The sequence below is a fragment of the Carcharodon carcharias genome, chromosome 17, assembly GCF_017639515.1.
Source record: "Carcharodon carcharias isolate sCarCar2 chromosome 17, sCarCar2.pri, whole genome shotgun sequence".
Lineage (NCBI taxonomy): Eukaryota > Metazoa > Chordata > Chondrichthyes > Lamniformes > Lamnidae > Carcharodon > Carcharodon carcharias.
Window position 1 is genome coordinate 97,522,606 of NC_054483.1, and position 23,141 is coordinate 97,545,746.

Here is a 23,141-nt window from a genome sequence, read left to right on the forward strand (position 1 = left end):
AAAGTCATCGAACAGAGACATGAGTTCTCTGCCTCACCCGCTAAGTCAGTGAACCAAAATGCCGGAAACTCAGGAGTCATCTGATCAGCCTGTTATATCAGCACCTCAATTTTATATATGTTGCAATATCCAAGCAATCCTGCCTTTTTATAATCAAAAGCCTAGACAAAAAGACAGTCAAAAAATAGGAGTAAAAATGAAAAGAAAAATTAATGTTAATAGTCTCACAATTTACAGTTTCAATGCTGTCAAAAGTCATTTAAAATGAAAAGTCATTGTCTATACTAGAGCATGACTTCCGTTCCATTAAGAATATAGGACACAACACAGAATAATTAAAAGAGCGAAGCCTCAACAGTGCTGAACCAGTTATGTATTTTTGGTCTGAGGCTATGGTCCCATGAATCAATCAACAGGCACTTTAAGTTCCACCTATCCTGTTTGGAACAAATGCATCATCTTCCGGCTAGGTTTAATCTTTATATGTAAAACTACTTTCAGCCCCTTCTTACTCTGTTCACTTCTATTGTACAAATTTCCTCCACATATTCCATTTATTGTACAAGAGGATTGTTCTATATTCGGAGTAGGTTAGAAAATCAAAGTTTAGGATCGCAGCACATTTCAAATACACATTACTTCCGTTTTAATTGCTCCAGCATTATAAGCTCCCAAGTGTTCAGCACCTTATACAAGCAAACCTACAAGTTTCGAAATTGTAAGTTGGGTGGGTCATTAAGTCAGTCTTTTTCAGGTGTGAGTGAGAGAGTGGGGGTGTGAAGAGTAGAAGAGAAAAAAAGGAAAAACTGTGCATTGATCTGTAACTTAAAATGGCAAGTTGAAAGACTGGATAATTCAGCCCTTTATGGTAACCCTCACAATGGATGTGATTAATGTCATTTTGGACATTGCTTCACAGATACAGCATCTTGCTGTCTGGCTCAGCCATTGAAATGTTGGAAGTTGCTGTACTTGCTTGGCAGATACAAACTCAAAAGTTTTGTTCATGATGTGAAAAAGTGTTAAATTACTGTTAGGTCTTCCTCTCTGACACTGAAGAGTAATAAAACTCAAAAGGATGCAACTCCACCCTTGTAATAATTAGTTTTATTTGGAGACATTTTCTCCCCCCCAAAAAATGATAATCCTCCTTCCTCTCAACTTCAATCTTCAAGCTCCCCATTTCTTGTTCCATACTTGATTTCACACTTCCTTCTCAGTCCTTTAACTGTTATTCCAAATCCTTCAATCTGATTAAGGAGGTACACAGTTGCTTGCCTCATTGACTCCAGTTCCAGCTGCCTGCTTTTCCTTGCTACAAGGTTGTGTGTTTGAGATTTCAGCTACTTGTCATGCAAAAAAATGTGAAGATCTAAACACACAAGGTACAAGTCTAGTTAACAGTCAAGACCATTAGATATCCCACCACATCAATTTATGGCCCAATATCTTTGATAGAATATTATTTACTTAGGACAAGACAGGCTGGAATTTGTTGAATGTCTGCACAAGTTGACATGAGTGACTTCTACCATCATGCACACCACACCATAATTTCCTGGGAAATATCAGCTGCTCCAGATACCCATGTAGGAAAGGTTGAACAGCAAATTATTACCTTTAGTTTAGTTGCAATGGCAGGATCACATTTGCTGAATTGACATTGACTGTGATCACCACACCAGAGTGATTCTGGAGGGCTCACCCTGTTTGGCACAATCACAGGATCCATAAGACGTAGGAAAAGTAGGCCATTCAGCCCATCAAGTCTGCTCCACCATTCAATGAGATCATGGCTGATTTAATAATCCTCAACTCCATTTCCTGCCTTTTTCCCCCATACCCATTGATTCTCTTACTGATTAAAATCTATAACTTTGTGACCTAACTTCTACAGCCCTCTGCGGTAAAGAATTCTACAGGTCGACTGCCCTCTGTAGAAATTCCTCCTCATCTGTTTTAAATGGGTGCCCCCTTACTCTAAGATTATGTCATCTGTCCCTAGGCTCTCCCACAAGGGGAAACAACCTCTCAGCACCTACCCTGTCAAACTCCTTAAGAGTCTTATATGTTTCAATAAGGTTGCCTCTCATTCTTCTAAACTCCAGTGAGTACAGGCCCAACTTACTCAACCTCTCCTCATAAAATCCCTCCATCCCTTGGATCAACCTAGGTGAACCTTTTCTGGACTGCCTCCAATGCCAGTGTATCTTTCCTTAGGTAAGGGGGACCAAAACTGTTCACAGTATTCTCGGTGTGGTCTAACTAGTGCCTTGTGCCATGATCTACTGTTTAAATTAAGAATGCATTGTCCTGTATTCTTCTTTAATCCAGTTGTGCAGTTCTGACAGTATGTCAGGTCGCCAATACAAAAAGTGAAAATTACTCTTGTGAATATATACACCAGAAAAAAGGTGCAGGTTGCCAATTCTGTCCTTAGACTAACATTCAAATGAGATTTTTCTTCCCCTGCCATGTGTAATTTGAATTGTTAAATTTGAATATGGCCAAAAGGCAAATGTGTTCAATTTCACCTTATTCGAATTAGTCCTGGGACTACAGGCTCTGATGAACTGGAGACAAAGATTATAGCTGCCCTGTTCTTTGTTAAAGGGATGGTGTGGGGAAGAAAGAGGAGCTTCAATGTTTCATCTGATGAGATAAATTATATAAAGTACAATCCAATATAAAAAAAGTCCAAGATTAATTTGGTCTCATTTGAAATTGTACTCATCTCTGCTCAAAAGGTGCATGGTTTAAATGTCTACTTAAATATTTGCTTTGGACCCCCGGCTAGCATTACATTGCAACGAGTACTTAATTTGGACATTGGCCACATCTCTTCCAATCCCTGAGACAGTTGTTGCAGTGCATTACAATACACTAGAGAAATAATAGTGTGTAAAATTTGCCACTGGAAGAGAGAGAAGCACAAAAGGTCTAATTATGACGTTAAGTCACCACTGCAACATTGAAGGATGCCCAATCCATGGCTAACTAAGGAAGTCAAGTCTCGTATCAAACTGAAAAAAAAAAAAAGTGTACAATACTGCAAAAATTAGTGGTAGGTCAGAGGAAAACCAGAAAAGAACAAGAAAGAAGTTAGGAAAAAGACAGAGAAAGCTAGGTAGAAACATAAAAACAGATAGTAAAGAGTTTCTACAAGTGTTTAAAAAAGGGAAAGAGTGAAGTGAGCATTGGTCCCTCAGAGGACAAGACCAGGGAATTAAAAAAAATACCAAGAGTACTTGAAAATCAAGTGGGATGGAGACACTTAATTACAATCGCTAGGGCTAATTGGGAAGACTGTTAGTACTAAAGACCGACAAGTCCCCAGACCTGACGGCCTGCATTCTTGGGTCTTAAAGAGGTGGGTGCAGAGGTAGCAGGTGCATTGGTTGTGACTGAAAGGTCCCAACAGGTTGGCAAATCACTTTGAGAGTTCAGTTCTTTTGTCCATGTTTGGACTAGGGCTGTAATGAGGCCAGAAGCTGAGTGGTCCTAGTAGAACCCAAACTGAGGGTCAGTGAGCATGTTATTGCTGAGTAATTACCAGTTGATAGCAATGACCCCCTCCATCACTTTGCTGATTAGAGTAGACTGATGGGGCGGTAATTGGCCAGGTTGGATTTGTCCTGCTTTTTCTGTACAGGACGTACCTGGGCAATTTACCACATTGCCAGGTCGATGCCAGTGTTGTAGCTGTACTGGAACAGCTTGGCTAGGGACATGGCAAGTTCTGGAGCACAAATCTTCAGTACTATTACCAGACTATTGCCAGGGCCCAGAGCCTTTGCAGTATTCAGTGCCTTCAGCAGTCTCTCTATATCATAGAGTGAATCAAATTGGCTGAAGATGGCATCTGTGATGCTGGGGACCACCACCAGTGGAAGCTGTGATAAATCATCCACTTAGCACTTGTGGCTGAAGATTGTTGCAAATGCCTTGTCTTTTGCACTGTGCTCGGCTCCCCCATCATTTGTGGAGGCCCCTCCTCCCTAGTTGTTTAATGGTCCACTACCATTCATGACCGAATGTGGCAGGATTGCAGAGCTTAGGTCTGAACAGTTGTTTGTAGAGAGTTTAGAACTGATCCATTGGTTGCAAATGAAAATCAAAAGGCTGAAGGAATGTTAGAGAAGGACACCCGCACACTTCAACTGTGTTTGATAGAAGCTCCCTTCTGTATAGAAGCATAGCATGCTTTATGCAATCTGCAAGTTACCCATTTCTCATTCTTCTGCCTTTCAAGCAGAGAGCAATATTGTAGCACTGCACTATTGTGCAGAGAAAATGCTTTCCATCAATTTAACTGGAGGAGTTTTTCTAATCTAATATCTTTGTTTATCCTTCCTTCTGTTCTGATGGTATTCCTTGATAAAACTCATTTACAATTTGCAGCTTACGGTATGAGTGTCAGCTATATCAGTCCAATCGGATGGCTTCATGCTGTCTGTGCAGATGCTAATGCTTGACTTGCAGCAACTAATTCAGTTTCCAGAAAAAAACAATAATGGTTTGCCAAAGACGAGAGAAATGGGCGAGTGCAAAGCACCTCAAATTCAGTGTTTCAAAAATGAGAGGGTTACTGTTCAACCAGGACACAATAATCCCAGATAACCTCATGCACAAAGTCATCCAATTTTAGCGATTTTTGACTTATTGCTGCCAACACCTACATCTAGACATACAGCAAGTCTCATTTCACAATCACTCTCATTCATCAGCTCCTAACGTTCTAAAAGTCATTAGTCTTCTTTAAAAAGCCATTCAAGGCTTCATCTTCTACATCTCTAAATGCCAATACACACCATTTAGTTAACTTGCTCTGCCACCCATGTCCATCCATCCCTCCTTCTGCTTCTGGAAGGATGGGCTGATGATGATAGTGACACACATGGCTGGATGGACTAGTTTGGTTGTTTCATGTCTTGTTTTTGATATAAATATTACTGCCTCAACTCCAGTCACGTTGTTCTTATTGTTTGGAAATCTCTCCAACCCTTTCACTCTGCTACTAAAAAGGAGCTCCTCAAAACCTCTTTCCCCTCCACAGCTCACCTTCCGTTTCTGCTCTGCTGCAAATTAGGACATTTCCTAAAGGCATTGTATAAACAAAAGCTGTAGGTTGTGTGTGAAACTTTTCTTTTGCATAGTTGGCACTAGATTTCAGAAATTAGGGCAAGAGTTCAGAGATTCACATGTGAAGGGGCTCCCACACAAATGTCTAAAAACCAATAGGCTCTATATTTGGTCTCGAGCCATTCTGCACTGCTCAACAGACTGGAATTTTCAAAGTACTCTGAAAAAGTAGTAAATTAAATACAAGACAAGACCAGTTCAGTTTTAAACACCATTCCTTTCACCAGTGTGAGTCAGACCTAATCTAAATATTTAGCTCCATGTCGTAACAAAACAATCCCTCCCAAAGTAAATTTTCAAAAAGGTCTGTGTGTATTGTTGGTAAGGTGGAGTTGCTACTTTTTCCAAACGAACATTACACAGAGGTCATCATTACATATTGCTGCCACAGATCAGCTGAATGTGGCACAGCCGAGAAGAGACTCCAGGATGTACATTATAGACTTAGGTTTCCCCCTCCCACTCCTGGAGTCTGCTTAGATCATGCAATTCAAATCTTAACCTAGGAGGGAAAAAAAAAGTCTCCATCTTGAAAATTTCAATTTACCCAGCATCCACAGGACCTTTTTGGTGGGAGTGGGGATTGGGTTGAAGGAAGAGAGAGAAAAAGAGAAGAAAGTGTTCCTGATTACCACTGTCCTGTGAAGAAACTATTCCCAATTTCACTTCAAATCGCCTGGCACCCAATTTTAAAAGTCATGTCCCTTATTCTGGATTCACTAGTGGAGACACTAGCTTCTCTGTATTTATCCAATTGAAGACTGATTAGATCACTCCCTCAACCTAAAAGCGGGAATAAAGTATTTTTTTCAAAAAAAAACTTCTCCTTAAAATCAGTATCATTGCAATGAGTCTGCATTGCTCCTCCTCCAAGACCCTATCTTTCCTGAGGTTTGGTGTCCAAAACTGAAAAAAAGGGCTCCAAGATGCGGTCTGACCAAGTGTCTGTATGACTAAGGGTAACTTCATCCCTTTTGTTTTCAAACCCAATTGCAATAAAAGCTAACATTCCATTAGCCTTTTTGATTAACTTCTGCATCTGTACACTAGTGTTGTGCATACAGACACAAATCCATTAATCCCTTTACTCTTCCACAGCTCTAGATCCATGCCTTTCTTCCTGCAACCGACCACACTCCCACCCATTAAGAAAGCATCCGAAGTCAATTATATAGAAACATGAAAAGTGGAGGCCTTAGGCCAGATTTCTAGGGATGATTTTACAGTTGAAACAAGATGCTGCTCCTTCAGATTCTAACAAACATTGAAAAACAGATTGGCTAGCTGGATGATGGAAAAGTAGATAAAGGAACATGGGAACATTGTTGCCAAATCTGATTAGCACCACACTCTACATTGGGAAAACAAAACTGGCATGGCCTGTTTCCATATTGCAGCTATGTATCTATGTGAGTTCTAAACAGATACCAAGAGTTTCTAAAGCCAACATTTCCTCTCTCAACACTGCCAACAGATTAACTGATCATGATCATTCATCTCATGGAAAATTACTATTGTCATGAAAACATGCTTTATGCCAAATAACGATTTTAATTCCACAGCTGGAAAACCAAACTTTTTAAAAGCCTGGTCCAAGTTGGCTACCCAATTTGCATCACTGAACCTTCCATCTCTTGTGATGGAGACACGTCTGCAAAGATCCATCAAGGACAATGGCCTCAGGAGAATCAATGAGCCACATATCTGTCCCCATTAGCAAGGCAATCACCTGGGACATTCAACAGGAGGCTCACAGACATGAACTCAGGCTGTGGGAATATGCCAAACCCAATCAATTGAACAATAGGACACTGACAGCAAAAGCATTCTCAGACATGAATTGATCAAATTACAAAAGAGAAAATATACAAGCCAGAACCATGTTTGAATTCGTGATGGTCATGTGACAGGCTCACCTTGTGTTTAAACTTTTGCTTTCCCTGCTGTAAGAGAGCAAAGGACCAAAATTCTGACAAAAGACCCGACTGGGGTCCCTCCTTACTGCCTTTCACTATTCCATCTTGCAAGTTTCAAACGCTGTTTGCTGGACATGACCACCCAGGGACACTCCTGCTGTAGAAAGAAAATCCTTGAACGAAAATCAACCCCACAATACTGTCTCCAGGAGAACAGCCAAATCAGCCACCTACGTCCTTGGAAGCACCAAATGCAAGTTACAAGACCATCAAATTCAGCCTGAAACCAGCAGAGTCAAACTACAGAGTGTATACCTTTTTTATATCTTTGGACTCTCCCTCCCCCCTCCACTCTAATCTATTTGTGTGGGTAAACTTAGCATGCAAGAGAGAAAAATTGGAGCATATTGTTTAAGTATAATAAAGCTAACCTCTTCGTTAAACTCAAGAAAACCTGTCTGATGTGATCATAAAAGAACCAATCATGTTAACAGTTAAATACTCATGAATTGGCAAGTATATCCTTTTCAAAAAGGAAACAACAACTCTGTTGCAGTCAAATGAGAGGAGAAAGAAGGGAGCCATTTGGCCCCTCCTCACCTTATTGTAATACTATGCACAAGTTAGCATGCTAGGTAACAGCAACCACATGTTCCAAAATAATTCATTGATATGAAACATTTGGGAGTATCTTGGGGAAAATGGAGAAAATGTTATACAAGAACAAAATTCTTTTACATGCAGTCTGATATTTCACCCACTATCGTGGGAAAGAGGCCACATCCAGATTCCAACACTTGCCTTTATTAAAGTCTACTAACCAATCACATACCCAAGGGACTCGAGTTTCCTGAATTTTAAGACCATTAATAGCTATACTGCATTATAATACATTAGTTGAAGGCTGGAATAATTCTCAATGTGGCTGAATTCTGGCCTAGTAATACAAGACACATCTTTCCAAAAAAAAGTTATCAAATGCAGTCCTTAGTTTTCCATTCCAGAAAGCAGAGCTCTAACCATGCTATGTACAAGATGCAGCACACTATTGTCAGATATACCCAGAATGTTTAATGTTTTCACCAGGTCAATGTAGGGGGGGATCTTGTGGCACAGTGGGTAGCTTCCAAGCCTCTAACCCTGAAGCTCTGGGTTCAGGTGACACTCCAGGATTTGATGGTCACAGAAGGTGTTCATAATGTGATGATCAAAATCCTTTCAATACACCTATGGCAGGCAGCAATAGGAGAGTCTCCTTGTCAGCCATGCTTGCTGCAGAATGGCACCCCATAAGTTTTGGCTCCAGCTTCAAGCTAGCTACCTGTTGCAGGGAAAGCAAGCTACAGGAACAGATGCAAGCACATACTTGATCTGCATCATGAATCTCCAGATGCAGGAAGAATGTCTGAGATGAGGGGGTCACTGTGACTAAGCTGAATTATTAAAATACTTTCCCAGCCGTACCACAATCCTATCTGCTTGAAGGGAATGCAATCATAGTTAACTCAGCCTCAATCATAATATTGCAGAAAAACTGATCTGTTTTGAAACCAGGCCACCCTTGCTGTCATATGTGGGGTTCAATGGTGGAACAAGTGAATTCTTGAATCAATGTTAACTCAGTGTTGCCTAGCAACTATTTATACCACATGATAGCAATAACCACATTTTGTTACCCACAGCCTATCAGTTGAGACAATAAAAAAAATGGAAATCCAAGAACGGTGATGGCACATTTAACAGCCTCACCTTGCAAAATATAACAAGTTGTAATATTGTCATCCTCAGAAAATAATTTGTTCTAAACTTGACCAGCTCATTAACCAAGTAAAAACAAATCTATCAGGAAGTCAAAAGGTTATCACAATAAAAAAAGCAAGGCTGACAATCAAGGCAAGCCAAAAAAGCCTGATCAAGTTAATCTCCAGTTGCTGAAGAGAAGCTAACGTAACCCTTGCACAACTTTGCATACATGGAAATAAACTAGTTTCCAAAAACAAACCCTTTGGTGTTTTGTGCTCAGGCCATTCTTAAAAATCAAGGGTTCTTCTGTGCACAAAATTATTCAGCATAATAACCAAGGGCTAATGTCAAAGCTACAATTCAGCTTTCCTTCCCCCATATGGAATTGTTTAAAAGTTCAACTGACTTTTTTTGGCTTCATGCATTGCAGAAAGTTCCGTTGACTCAGAGCCAGATTCCTCATGCACATTTCACCAACAGTTTAGAAACTGATATACATCAACATATGCAGCACCATTGCAGGAGGGCGCATTACATTTGCTCTCTGAACAGGTTAACGTTCTGCTAATAAAGCGATATATTGCTCATTTATTGCAACTATGTCAGGTGAAGGCAGAGTTCCAAACTCAAGTAGGAGCTAGTTTTTAAAAAATCTGAAAAAGGCTGTTGCTTCTTCCTGCATTCCCAACATTGAGGGGTGTGCCCATTTCAATGTTGTTGCTAGGTAACTTGCAATTTTGGAAATGCAAAGACATGTGCAAAAATAATAGTGACCTTGCTCAGCCATTCAGCTTCTTGGAGGTGCTGTAGGGAGGATAGTTTATCTTCCAACTTGGAATTCTAATTGTCATCATTAATTTAATTTAGCTCCAAACCTATTTCAACTCCATTTCCTGAGCTAAACTTAGCAGTGACGCTTTTCAGATACATGAAACCACTGAGCAAGTCTGTCTTAAAAAAAAAAAGCATTTCCAGTCCATGAAAGCAAAATCCCACCTCATATAACATTTTAGAAGGGACAAGAACTGGCTCAGTTCTTCTAATATAATGGGAGACAGAGAAAGGGGAGTTCACTGCAGTATTTCCATATCCATGAGTAATGCACATCATTACACATTGTGGGTTGTGGAACAATATGCCACACCCTCCAGAATCAGTGATTCTATTACAATAGCCAGATGACTAAGCTTACACCACATACATTAACAAGCGAGCAGTTTATAAGCCTGTTGTTGCTAAGGGATGCTCTAGCATCATAATTATCCAGAGTTCAAAATTAACCAGGCATATAAAAAAAGTTAAATTTGGAAAGATGGGGGAGGTGGAGAAAGGGACTATTAGAGCATTTGTCTTAAAAGGGCAAGTATAGTACAGCATTCCAATCAAATTAGGCAAGTTGGAAGGGGCAATGGTAAGAAATAAAGGCTGCCATATAACAGAAAATAAAAAATACCTTGTGTACAGTGGAAGCAGCATTTGTTTTAAAATAAAACTTGAGGATACAACTTTGGGATAACTTTAAAAGCGCGTTCAATGCAAGCTTATTGAATCCATTTAACACAGACATAAAATACTCAATATTTCCATTGTTATCTTTGACTAATGTGTGAACCACTCCTGGATTGCAGAACATGCCTCTACAAAACAGCAAACAATGCACAGCCATAGTCCAGAACCCCTTTGAACACGTTGCAGCAAGTACGAGACAGACTAGATGGTAGTTGCTCATTCTTCAGAAAAATTTTTTAAAATGGCAATTTCTAATGAAGTAAATACAAAGCTCATTCAACTAGTTATATTTTTCACTTTGCCGAACAAATACACAGAAAAGTTAGAAGGCCCTCCTTTGAGGTGTTCTTTATTTTCACAAATTTAATGATTACCTGACGGGACTGTGAACTATACTAAAATGGAAATCTGAAAGACGATTTCACAAAAGTTTCTTATTCACAGAAAGTAGTGCAGTTCCTCACCCCTAGCTCAAACTACAGTTAAAGTTCAAGGTAATCCCCAAGATGAAGCTCTCCAAGGCCATAAAAGGTTCTATCATAGGAAACTTCATTCCTGTAATCTACTGTATAACAGTCAAGATGAATTTTAAGGCAGGAAATCACAAATTCTAAGCACTAGAAGGGTTACTCAGTGACTAATGAGTCAGGAATGTCTGAGGTTATAACATTCCCTCCCACTCTTAAATGCCAATTTCAGACAGAAAATTAAACGCTAGTACTTCACTTTACATCTTCAAAGAAAGGTGCTGTGCCAAATTTATTGACCATTACCACCTGAGGTGGACAGACTGTATTGTAAGCAGAAATAGTTCAATTCTATCCTGAAAACAGTCAAGCTAAAGAGTCAAACATTGCTGAGATAGTTACCAAAAATATTGGCTAAATTGCACAGACTTGAGATCTGCATCTAATAACAATTTAAGCAACATGCATTTATGTGATAATCATATACAGGAAACCATTTCAAAATGCCCAAGGGGGAAGGAGGAATCAACAGGCAAAAAAACAAAATCAGGGAAAGGGGAAGAAACGGAGGGGCTAGGATGCGGGAAAACCAAGGATACATTTGAAGGAAAGGGCTTTGAAGCAGCAAGAGCGCAAGTGGCAATTTTTAAAAGACATTGTAGAGAATTCTAGAGTGGCGCAGTGCAATGACCACACAGGCAGCACCTACGGTAGGGCCAGAAGAGGGGGCGGGGAGGTGGGTGCTTGCAGGCAAAAAAAAGAGGGGAAGTGAGAGGGAATTAGTCCAGCTTTACAGCAGAGTTTATCTGGAGGGCTGTCAATCTGAAGAAGGACTTCCCAATGTAAAAAAAAGGGACAAGTTTCAAAATCAGGAAGAAACTGGAATACAGGCAGTCTCCAAGCTTGAAGAAGTTGAAGTGTGGGTGATTGGGCAAGTGGATAACAGGGTGCAACATTTTGAATGGAGTCTTTAAGCAGAAAACCCAGTTAGAAGTCAAACCTTGTGGTAATGAAGGCAGGGGTTAAGGTTTTAACAGAAAAGGAAAATATAGGTGGACAAAAAATGGCAGGAAAATAAATTGGTTTTGGTTGCAAAATAGTAAAATTTCCAGCCAGCAAATCAGTTTTACACATGTGATCTGCAAACATATTCTACTTTTTAAATTTTCTTAATAGTCTGAATTGATTAAGTTCAAGCATCCTTATTAGAATGCTCGAATCTCTTGCATAATAATAATTGCAGAAGCGACCATATCATTAACTGCGGAAACACAAATGACAGCACACCTAAAAGAATCGATACCCACATTACTTGCATATTAGAGTATTAATAAAACTACACTGCCAGGTAGACAAAAACAGAAGGCAGCCACCAGGTAGATAATGTCCCTCCTAAGGGCTAATCACCTGGAACCAACTGCTCATTTATATTCATCACAGACCTTCAGAGCCCAATTCCAAATCCATTTGTTACCACAGCTATTTGTAGTTTATAGGGTGTATATTTAACATTGGAATAACTTGGGTATTTGCCCTAAGAGGGGAAAAAACAGGCTTTCATGTGATAGGAGTTGTCTGAATGTTTGCTCAAAAAAAAAAAAATCCCTTAAAACCCATCTTAAAAAGGAAACTGAATAGTGGGTGTTTAAGAGGGGAGTCAGAACACTCAAATCAGCTGAAAGTTCAACCTCAATGCATAAAAAGCCAGAGTTAACAGACCAGTGGGCATGGGAGGGGAGCAAGCTTGGAGTACAAGGTGAAGCTGTTGAGTGATAGAGGGGACAAAGATTTTAACTCAATACATTGGGGCAGAGGACCAGTATAGATCAGCAGAGATGGAGTGATGAATGCAGATAGCCAAACTCTAGATAAATTGCAGTTTGAGAAATAGAAAAATATTTTAAAAATAAAAATAAGCCAATCAGGAGATGAAGAAAAGGATGGACAAGTTAGTCATTGTTGTAAAGATAAAATTATAGTTTTAGAAACTGATAGAATATATACTTGGAGCCGGGAATCTGGGTACAAAAGGATGTCCAGATTGCACATAAGGCAGGTAGAGTAGGATTGGTGGGGGAACATGAGGTGGTACTATACACTCTTGGGTCTTTCTGGCCAATCCACAACTTAAAATGTCAAACAGGCACTTGACAACATTAAGATGGCCAAAGGAAGCAGTGGAGAAGTACAGTTGAATACATCAGGTTCAGCTTCCCATTTATGCCATGTCAGCAGATGTAATCACTGCAAGGGCTACAAGTGGATTTAAGAAAAAACCACAGATGGATCATTGAGCTATGTATTCATGAGGTATATAGAAGCAGAAACCATTGCTGGAGATGCTCAGGCTGCATAAGCTGTGAAAGTGTGGAACCAAGTAACTCCAATTACATTGACCATACCATTCTCTGTTGGTTCTCAATCACAAAATTCAATGAAAGGATTAAAATAAAAACATGCTGCATTTGCAGCCACTATTGATTTTTTTAAACCCATTTGTGAGCAAGGTGACAGTTAAACTGAGACCTCACTAATTAGTTCAGTAAACATTCCTGTTCTCCTCTCAGCACAAAAACGATCATGGAATTCTCAATGTCTGGTTAACATTTTTCCTCAATTATCAAGAACATAAATGCTCATTATCCTTATTTGTTATTTGAGAGATCTTTCTGTGTCCAATTTAGCTGCAACATTTGTCCAGATCAATTACTTTTATGCAGAGCCACTAATGTTGAAATGTAATCAGACATTATATAATAGAGAAAGAGCTTGCATTTAAAAGGCAAGCAAGGTTAGAGATTGGATGGTTATGAGGGATAGGACAGATGAAATAAGTGATGTTGATGGAATCTTGAAAGGAAGAAAACAAAGTGCCTGAGTAAAGTAGCAGCTTACGATGGTGCAAGTATACAGATCAAAAGGCCGTGTGCAGGGTGGGGATCAAGAAACCTTAAGATGGTTCTCCTAGTTTGCCAGCAAAATTTGGCAGAGTTGGTAGGAGTTGAAAGAGTAGACAAGTGAAAAAGGGGGACAAAAGTGGCTATGCCACACAGTCTCAGTATTTGAGATGAAGGGATGCATACAAGTCTTCACATTCAGTGATGGGCAAGGGTGGAGAGGGACAGATGATGTGAGTTTGAAGAGGGTTTGGTCACGAAGAAAAGGAAGCATGGTTTGACCCAAACCTCCTTGATGATACTAGAGTGAGAAGGGGAGGCACGATAATGCTCAACATCTTGATTTTCTGGTTTATGCCTGAATGCCTTGTGTACTAACTCAATAGCTAGATAGTGTCTTGATGCTCAACATAGGTTAAAAAGTGATTTACAAGATTAGTTATGTACCAGGTTTGCACAAGTCTTTTAACATCCAACATTAGGGTCGTGGTGATGAGAAGGGAGCTGTGCAGTCAGTTGACAGCAGTATTGCTGTTGTGATAGGTAGAAGACTAAAGAATTGGGTGTTTGGCACCAAGCTGGTGAAGGAACCAGGGGAAGGAGAGTGACTGAGATTGGCAGATGTAGATGCTAAGGAAGGGGAAATGATCTGAGCTAACCTCAGTGATGGGGGTTTGAAGGTGTCCATAGGCACAGATGAGGAAACATTATGAACTCAGACATTTTTTAGCTTTTGAGCTGGAATACATGAATTTTTAACGCAAATTAAAAAGACTTAAAAATGATACAATATCAATCCTGCCTCATTCCCAGATCACCTATGATAGGGCCATTTCAAAAGTTCAGAAAAGGATGGCTGTAGTTGTTACTGTGGAGCCCTTGACTCTAAATCTGAAATATTTTGGCCTGGAGTCAGCAGCTGTGATTGCTGTTGACCTCAAAGAAGGATGTCTACAAAGGTCCAGCAATCTCTGTGGCATAGATTTCACCTTTCCTGACATCAATTTGAATCTGGTACCAAGTCAAGGGGGACCTCCAGGAGACCAACAACCATGTTAGCAAGCAGGGTAAGAATTCTCAGACAGCGAATCAGGAATTGTTCTTCAGCTTTTAACATCATTTTGCAGAGAGCAAATGAAAAATTGGAACCATGGGATAAAAAGGGAGAAGCTCAAATATCAAACTTTAAAGACCAAAGATGTTGAACTTCATGCATGGAGAAATTTCATATTTCACAAATAAAAATGGGAATTTTCCATCAATTCCATGATTTCAGTCTATGGGGTTTTCAACAGTGCACTCTATGGAGCAGAGCAGAATCACTGGCAGGCTCCATAGACAGCGCCTTTCAAATCCATGAATACTACCACCTAGAAGGACAAGGGCAACAGATAGATGGGAACACCACCAATTGGAAGTTCCCCTCCAAGCCACTCACCATCCTGACTTGGAAATATATCGCCATTCCTTCACTGTCACTGGGCCAATATCCTGGAACTCCCTCCCTAACAGCACAATGGGTATACCTACACCACATACCTGCAGCGGTTCAAGAATACAACTCACCAGCACTTCCCTCAAAAGTAATTAGGGATGGGTAATAAAAGCTGGCCTCACTAAAAGGCATCTACATCCCATGAATGAATGAAAAAAAAAGCTCTGGATTCCTACATATAACTGTGCAAGTGCAACTTCTGAGATCTATATGAACAAAGAGCAAGGGTAAGCCTTCAGCCCCACCATTTAATAAGATCATGACTGATCTGATAGTAACTTCAAATTTGCATCCTGCTTATGCCTGATTACTAAGAATCTATCCATCTCTGCCTTAAAAATATTCAAAGACTCTAGAACGCTTCCTGAAAAAGGCGGTAGAGGCAAAGGCTCATGACACTCAAAAAATCTTTGTCTCATCTCTATTTTAAATGAGCAGCCTCTAGATTCTCCCACAAGAGGAAACATCCTCTCCACATCCACCCTGTCAAGACTCCTCAGCATCTTATGTTTCGCCTCTTACTCCTTTAAACTCCAGCGGATACAAGCCTACTCTGTCCAACCTTTTCTCCTAAAACAACCTGCCCATCCCAGGCATTAGTCTAATAAAGCTTCTCTGAACTGCTTCCAATGCATTTATATCTTTCCTTAAATAAGGTGCCCAATGCTGTACACAGTAATTCAAATGTGGTCTCACTAGTGCCCTGTACACTGACACATAACCTCCCTACTTTGGTATTCAATTCCCCTTGCAATAAATGATAACATTCTATTCTATTAGCTTCCCAATTACTTGCTGTACCTACATACTAGCTTTTGTAATTCATGCGCTAAGACACCCAGATCCCTCTGCATCTCAGAGCTCTGCAATCGCTCATTCAGATAATATGTTTCCTTTATTCTTCTTGCCAAAATGGACAATTTCACATTTTCCCACATTATACTCCATTTGCCAGATCTTTGCCCACTCATTTAACCTATATCTTTTTCTAGCCTCCTTATATCCTCTTCACAACTTACTCCCCTACTTATCTTTGTGTCATCAGCAAATTTGCAAATCACCCAAGCCATTTATATAAATTGTAAACAACTGAGGTTCCAGCACTGATCCCTGTGGCACACCACTCGTATCTTGCCAACCTGAAAAAGACCCATTTTTGCCTACTCTGCTTCCTGTTAGCCAGCCAATCTTCTATCCATGCCAATATGTTACCTCCTGTACTTTGAGCTTTTATTTTCAGCAATAACCTTTGATGAGGCACTTTATCAAATGTCTTCTGGAAATCCAAGTGCAATACATCCACCGGTTCCCTTCTATCCACAGCACATTTTACTTCTGCAAAGAACTCCAATAAGTTGCTTAAACATGATTTCCCTTTCACAAAACCATGTCAACTCCACCTGATTGCCTTGAACTTATCCAAGTGCCATGCTATAGTTTCTTTAATAATAGCTAACATTTTCCCTAAGACAGATGTTAAGCTAATTGCCTTGTAGTTTCCCGCTTTGTCTTCCTCCCTTTTTGAATAATGGCGTTACATTTGCTATCTTCCAATCCAATGAAATTTTTCCCGAATCTAGGGAGTTTCAGGAAATTAAAACCAATGCATCAATCATCGAACTAGCCAATTCAGGTCTGCACCATCATTACAAGCACAAAGATCTGGGTCATTGATTAAGCCCAAATTTACATCATTGATTTCAGCAATGTTCAATGCCAATCAAACTGATCTGAATGTGCCAGTCAGGAATTCAGAGGACATGAAAGAAAACATATCTCCCTAAATATCAAAACTGACAACTTCCAGTTTTACATAATTGCACATGTAATAGTTGTTTTGAAATTTAATTATTTGTGTAGGTGAATGCAGCAGATGAATGTAGCAGCCATTTTGCACAAAAAAACATTCTATAAACAGCAATGAATGACTAGTAAATGTGCATTTTTACAAGAGAGTAGGTTTTTTGTGTTAGCCACCAAGCAGGATGTCGGTGGGAACTGATTCTCTGTTCAAATTGCCCCAAGCCGTGTTTATTTAAGAACCAAGGAATTGCTAGATTGGGCCTTGCTGCTGAAGTCATTTCAGGTTACTCAGAAGAATGAGTGGAGTGACTTTCAGAGGACATTAGAAGTCTTGCTCTTGCATGGCAAGGAGCTGACTGAAAAGCTGGAAGGAGATGGAATCTTCAAGGCTACATATCTACTGGAGACACTGCATCAAGTATTTCAGTTGTGTTAATTAGTTAATGGCAAAGTTCCTTTACTGGTGTATTATTTGCCTATTAAATAAATTTATAGTCCATGTTGATTTTAGTTTGTTAGTTACAGTAGAAGTCTTAAAACATGAAAGACTATGGTGAGATTTTCCAGTTATGGGAAATCAATCTTTTTTAAAAAATTATTGGCCTCTACAGGGAGGACTGTAACATTCCCATGTGATATAGAATTTGATGTCAAGAATGCCACTCCACACAAAATACTTCAAGAAAACTGTTGTAAGAAGTTGTGTAGAGTTCAGTAAGTCTCGTGAGATTCGGAGTCCCATATAATTTAACGGTAAGTGTCTAACCATTTATACTGCATAAGTGTATATAGTTCTAAGGTCTAAGCTAGGAGCTGTCTCTATGCTTACTTTAACACACATCTGTCCACTGCAAGATTGCCCTCTAGACTGAGGTCCTGTGCTGCTTTATAATCACACTGTGGGCAGTTTTGTACCTAGCCCCAAGTTAACCCTTGTGATGCCAGACCTTTGTACTACAAAAACAACATTGTAACACTGGCCAATTATTGCATTAACAGAGATACAGGTCTTTCAGGATAGAACTCCAATGTTAGAATTAAAGTTAACAATGAATACACAAAATTAACTACAAAACTACATACTTGTCTTTTCCAATTGTCTCATAGTCCTTAACCACAACAACAATCGATGAAGAAGCATTTAGGGACTCGCCCTTCAAATCAAATTCAATTTTCTGTAGAGAGAGAAATAAGGCAATGGTCAACAAAAGTTAATCCCTAATACAGTCTATTATTTAAGAAATTTAGGACAATCTCCATGTTAACAAATGTTGAATAACTGACATGTTTGAAAGGAAAGTGGTGAACTTTAATGATGTTGTTAATTCTCTATTGTTATCTGAAAATAGACAGAAACATCTAAGAAGCACTTAATCCTGATGGATTCATTAATTCTCAGTTTTTCCTCAAATGTGAAGCTTATTTCAGAGGATATATATGTTTTGCTCATCACATTCAGAATAACGAAGAATTATTACAAAAAGGCACGAGACCCAAGATGTCCAGACACAACACAATTAGAAAACAGCAGCTATATAAATCGCTATTGGACTCCAAGACTAAATTATATCCTTCACACTCTGCAATATCTGTTACCAGGTGAATTTTTTTAATATTAAAAAAAGGGTTAGATTTGGTCTAAGCACTCTTACCTCATTCCACACTGGGTTCAATTCATTGTCAATTGACTTGGTTTTTTTCTTTTCACCTGGAAAGAGTTGAAAATGTGTCACATTTGCATATTACTTAAATGCAGAGCAAGCCATATTGAGGGCCTCCAGGTAGGAAACAAGACATTAATATTTTAAGAAATGACCTAAAAGACAAATGTTAAATAGTATGAATTTGACCACGGTTCCAATACATCAATCTTACTAATATCATTCTGGTACCCTGTCCAGAAATATAGCAGCATCATTCGGACTTTTGTAACAATCTAAAGGGGAGCCCATTTGCATACTATTTACACTATTTACTTCACATTCCGATATATAAGCATGCATCAACACAACTTGGCATATTCATATGCCAAAGTATAAGTAATTAATTCTTAGCTGGTTTGTCAAGTGGGATCCTGGCAAAAGTAGTTAGTGTTCTTGGGATACGCAATACTCTATAAATCATATGGCAATAGGTTGGATAGGGAAAAAAATCTTTATAACCAGACCAGGAACTGTATCAGAACCACCTAAAGCTTATTTATACAGATTTTATTTGGATGTACAATTTGCTTTCCCTGCTAATGTATTCATTTTCTTGTAACAATTCATAAACACATCTCAGCAGTAATGTACAGTGTGCTTATTAATTTGTGAAGAATCAGATTGCTTTCTCATCTGTTCCAGTGAGGGGATAGACTTATAGGATATGTTAAGATCCTCACTCAAAGGTGGATTTATGTTTGTGGATTACTCTATTGCGATTACACCACCACAGAAATAATTCAGTAGTCCCACTAAATTACAAATGGAAAGATATTGTAAAGATGACATAAAAAGGCCCTATAAATCACATGACAATTGATGAGCAAGAAAGACAAACATCTCCAAACTCAAAAACTAAGGGCTTCTTTGCAGACAAATTTACATTTCACTATGTACAATACAGTGAATAATGAATTTCCTATTTTAATTCTCTCCATTTCCTTTATTTTTAAATTATATTCTATCTTGTCCTCAGCAACTCGTATACAAAGTATTTCTGAATCTATGCGTATTAGATCAGAGATTTTAAAAAATGTTCAGTATTGCCTGCGGATTTTACATTTCTTAAAAATTCATAATGATGCAGTTGTGAAAGACAAGTGCACCATTATTAATAACAGATTAAAGCTGAGACCTGATGTGTTTTGCAATTGTTGACCAGAGGGTGACAAATAGTCCAGACCAGCTTCAATAGTAAGTATATTGTAGGAGAGCATACCCTGTGATATGCACAGAAGGCAATGGTGTGGAAGTAAAGGGAGACTTGTTTAATAATAAACAGATAATTGTTAAACATATGGGTTTTTTAAAGAATCTCCACAAGCAAGCTCTTGTCATCTATAAGGAATTACCACATCTACTATGACTGGAGGGCCAGATGAAGAATAAAAATCGGCACAAGATGTGCCTTGAGACTCTGGAGAAAAGATGGAAAACACTACCATCTGATCCAAGTTACAGCAGATTTCTCATTTCATCTTATTCAAGCTTATTCTATTAAAAAATGTTTAATCAAAAAAGGAGATGGATTTGAATCATAAATGACCACTTCAATTGTTAATCTCAGCTGTTCTCATTTAACATTGTGACATACTGAAGCACCGGTGGTTTGGGAAATCTACTTAAAAGCAGCAGCATATTGCTTAACCCAATACCCAACCCAAAACAAAAAGCAATTGGAAAATGAATATCATACTGCTCACATGTTGAATACAGACTGCACAATTAAACAGATTAGACCTATAGCCCTTCAAGATAAATTTAATATTGATTCTGGAAATGAAAATGTAACAAAATTTCTCTTCCAGGCTCTTGCAAAGATGGCATTCTGGTCCAATGAAATGGGAGCCTTTAATGCAAAGAGGAAGAAACTGTTTGTGACAAATACATGTACATATTGGATTCAGCATTTAAAAAATACAGATATAATTTCAGCAAAAACCCCTTTAAATGACTTAAAACTTGGTTAGTTGTGAAGATATATTCAACTTCCAAATTTCTGAAAACAGAACAGTAGAAATTTATTTTGGGTAGCATTGCATGAGTTATATGCCCCATACTGAATCCAAATTATTCATGATACTGAAAACTGTTGGAGCTACATACTGATGGAGGAACAAGATAGATATGTACTGAGGCTTCAACCATTAGGGTCAAATCTAGGATTGGAGGAGGATGGGGGGTGGGGGGGGGGGTGCGGTGCAGGGAGGGAAGGGTCAAGTCAGTGGAAATTTTACACCAGGAATTATGCTTATGTTTTCCAAAAATTGCTAACGTTTCTACAAAAAATTGTTTGGTTTATAGGACAGGCTTCATGAAAATGGCATTAACAACTGCAAACTTAAGTATGCTCACACAAGATTACAGGTGGAAATATTGTGAAGAGAAACACCAAATGAAAACAGACATGGTTATTATTCAAAAGGTGTTGAATTTTAATTTTACAAGACATCAGAAGTCCTCATGTATACTGAGAGATTTAACCAGGGGTGATTCATTCTCAGCTGCCCACAAATATTTTTGCAGGAACAGATAACCAATTTTCAAAAAAAAAAATTGGAGATCAGAAAACACAGACACATTTCATCAAATCAAAAACAAAACCCTCAGGAAGTTTTTGTTCCAATTTTCTCTCTTCCTTTTAAAGGAATCAACTTTGGTGAAATTTTAGACATCTGCCCCTTACCTTCTCTCCTCCCTCACACCTACCCCGCCCCATAACTCAATAAATCAATTATTCAGTTGTGAGTGGCAAATTAAGGGGGAGTAATCACAGCCAAATCCAACCCTACTTTCATTTCATATTCCAGGAGGGGATTGGGCAGCAAAAGGAGTAGGAACCCAGCTGATCTGCACCTTTTCCACCTGGGACACTGAGCCCAATTGAAGCGCCCAGCGAGAAACATTTAGTACCAGCCAAGAATCACATCACTATGGTCCAGTAAGGCAACAAGTAAAAGGCACCCCATTTTGTCATTTATTTTAAAAAGGAAAAAAAAAAATGGCTCGATCCCTCCACAAAAAAAAACTCAGCAAAAAGACAATCCTAGTCTTCAATGGGATATACCTTTATCCTGTTCCTACCGGTGGAGTCCTGCTGGTGTACACAATAGGGGAGGACAAAATAAGTTTGATAGCCGCGGAGCCCACAACAAATTCGTCAGGCTTACACCAACTGGGTCAGAGAAGTTCCTGTACTGGAGCTTTCCTTTGTGGTTTTATATGCACTACATACAATGGTATTTAAGAACATTAACCATTTTTATTTAACTGGAGGAAGCTGCATTGAATTCGTGCCATCTAAGTATGGAAATTACGTTAACTGAAGAGTGGAAAGCTTTGTAAACTTCTGCAAAACGTCATGAAAATACAAAGGTTGGAAGTTAGCGAAATATTTTCGGTATATAAGCTATCTCAAACTACAGTAATCCTCAAGGAGGAGTGAGTCATTCCATAAGAACGAACTTCAGCGGTTGTTTTCCAAGTTTAACTTTCCGATTAAGAAAAATTGACGACCACACCTTCAGGCAACAAAGCTTGATACTCAATTTGAATAGGGTGGCGGGTATATGTAAATCGGACAGTGATAATTTAAAGTATTCTGTTCTGATATATTAGCAGAAAAATCGATCCCGCAGAAGTGTAAAGGAGCTTTGGGTGGAGGAGCGGAGACCTCACCATCCGCAACTTTAACAATTAATTAACAATTATAATACTCATTAAACCAAGCAAGCTACAAGGATATTAATACAATCATAAGCATATTTCACTGCACCATACTCCGTGATATACAGCCAGTTTTTTTTAAAAAAATCGTATGTTTGGTACATACATAGTTCGTCATATATTAACGCACTCACCTTTAAAAGTGACCGACGCTATTGGGTCGGGTGTTCCAAATTTTGGAGAAGGAAGGTTACTGGCTGATTCTACCAGTAAACGAAGCATCTTGACATCCCCAAGCAGCAGAGGCAGATGTTTACAGCGACTGCATTTAGTCTGACATCTTCAACAAACCTACCAGCTCTCCAGCAGTGAAAGGGGAAATGATTCAATGATTACTAATAACTTCTTTAATAGGAGATGGAGAAGTTGAAGCGGATTGGTTACCACACCTGTAAACCGATACCTGCGTCACCTAGTCAAAGACCAGCACCGGGAAACAGAGAAGAGAGTTTATGCTGCAAAAAACCATTGCCACGTAGCACAAAAATGAAAAGAAACTTCTTAAAAGTAGTGGAAAATTCATAGACACGCCTCAGTAAAGCCTTGTTTCATTTGCTTAGGCGTCACAGCCGAGGAGTGATTGTTTTTGGTAAACCCAAATCACGTGGTCCAATAACTAGTGACAAGGTCAGTCAGCTAAAACAACCCCATTCTATTGCTGTCAAACGGTGGAGATTGTTTAGGGTTCAGGTTACAACAGGATTTTTTTTCAGACTGTGCCTTACGGTTGTGCTTGCCAA

General features: G+C 39.0%; 1 protein-coding gene across 5 annotated transcripts in view; it reads right to left on the reverse strand.

Moving 5' to 3' along the window:
* The window catches only part of myofl (myoferlin like), a 232,813-nt gene extending 209,885 nt beyond the window's left edge, over window positions 1-22,928 (reverse strand). For 4 of the 5 annotated variants that reach the window (XM_041209167.1, XM_041209166.1, XM_041209165.1 and 1 more), the window contains exons 1-3: window positions 22,536-22,927; window positions 18,625-18,680; window positions 18,056-18,147 (exon numbers count right to left, since the gene is read on the reverse strand). In XM_041209167.1, coding sequence (XP_041065101.1) covers window positions 18,056-18,147; window positions 18,625-18,680; window positions 22,536-22,623 — 236 coding nt within the window. In that variant the 5' untranslated portion in view covers window positions 22,624-22,927. Of the gene's footprint in view, window positions 1-18,055; window positions 18,148-18,624; window positions 18,681-22,535 lie in introns of all 5 variants that reach the window. The other variant, XM_041209164.1, reaches the window with a different exon arrangement.
* Window positions 22,929-23,141: the final 213 nt, after the last annotated feature.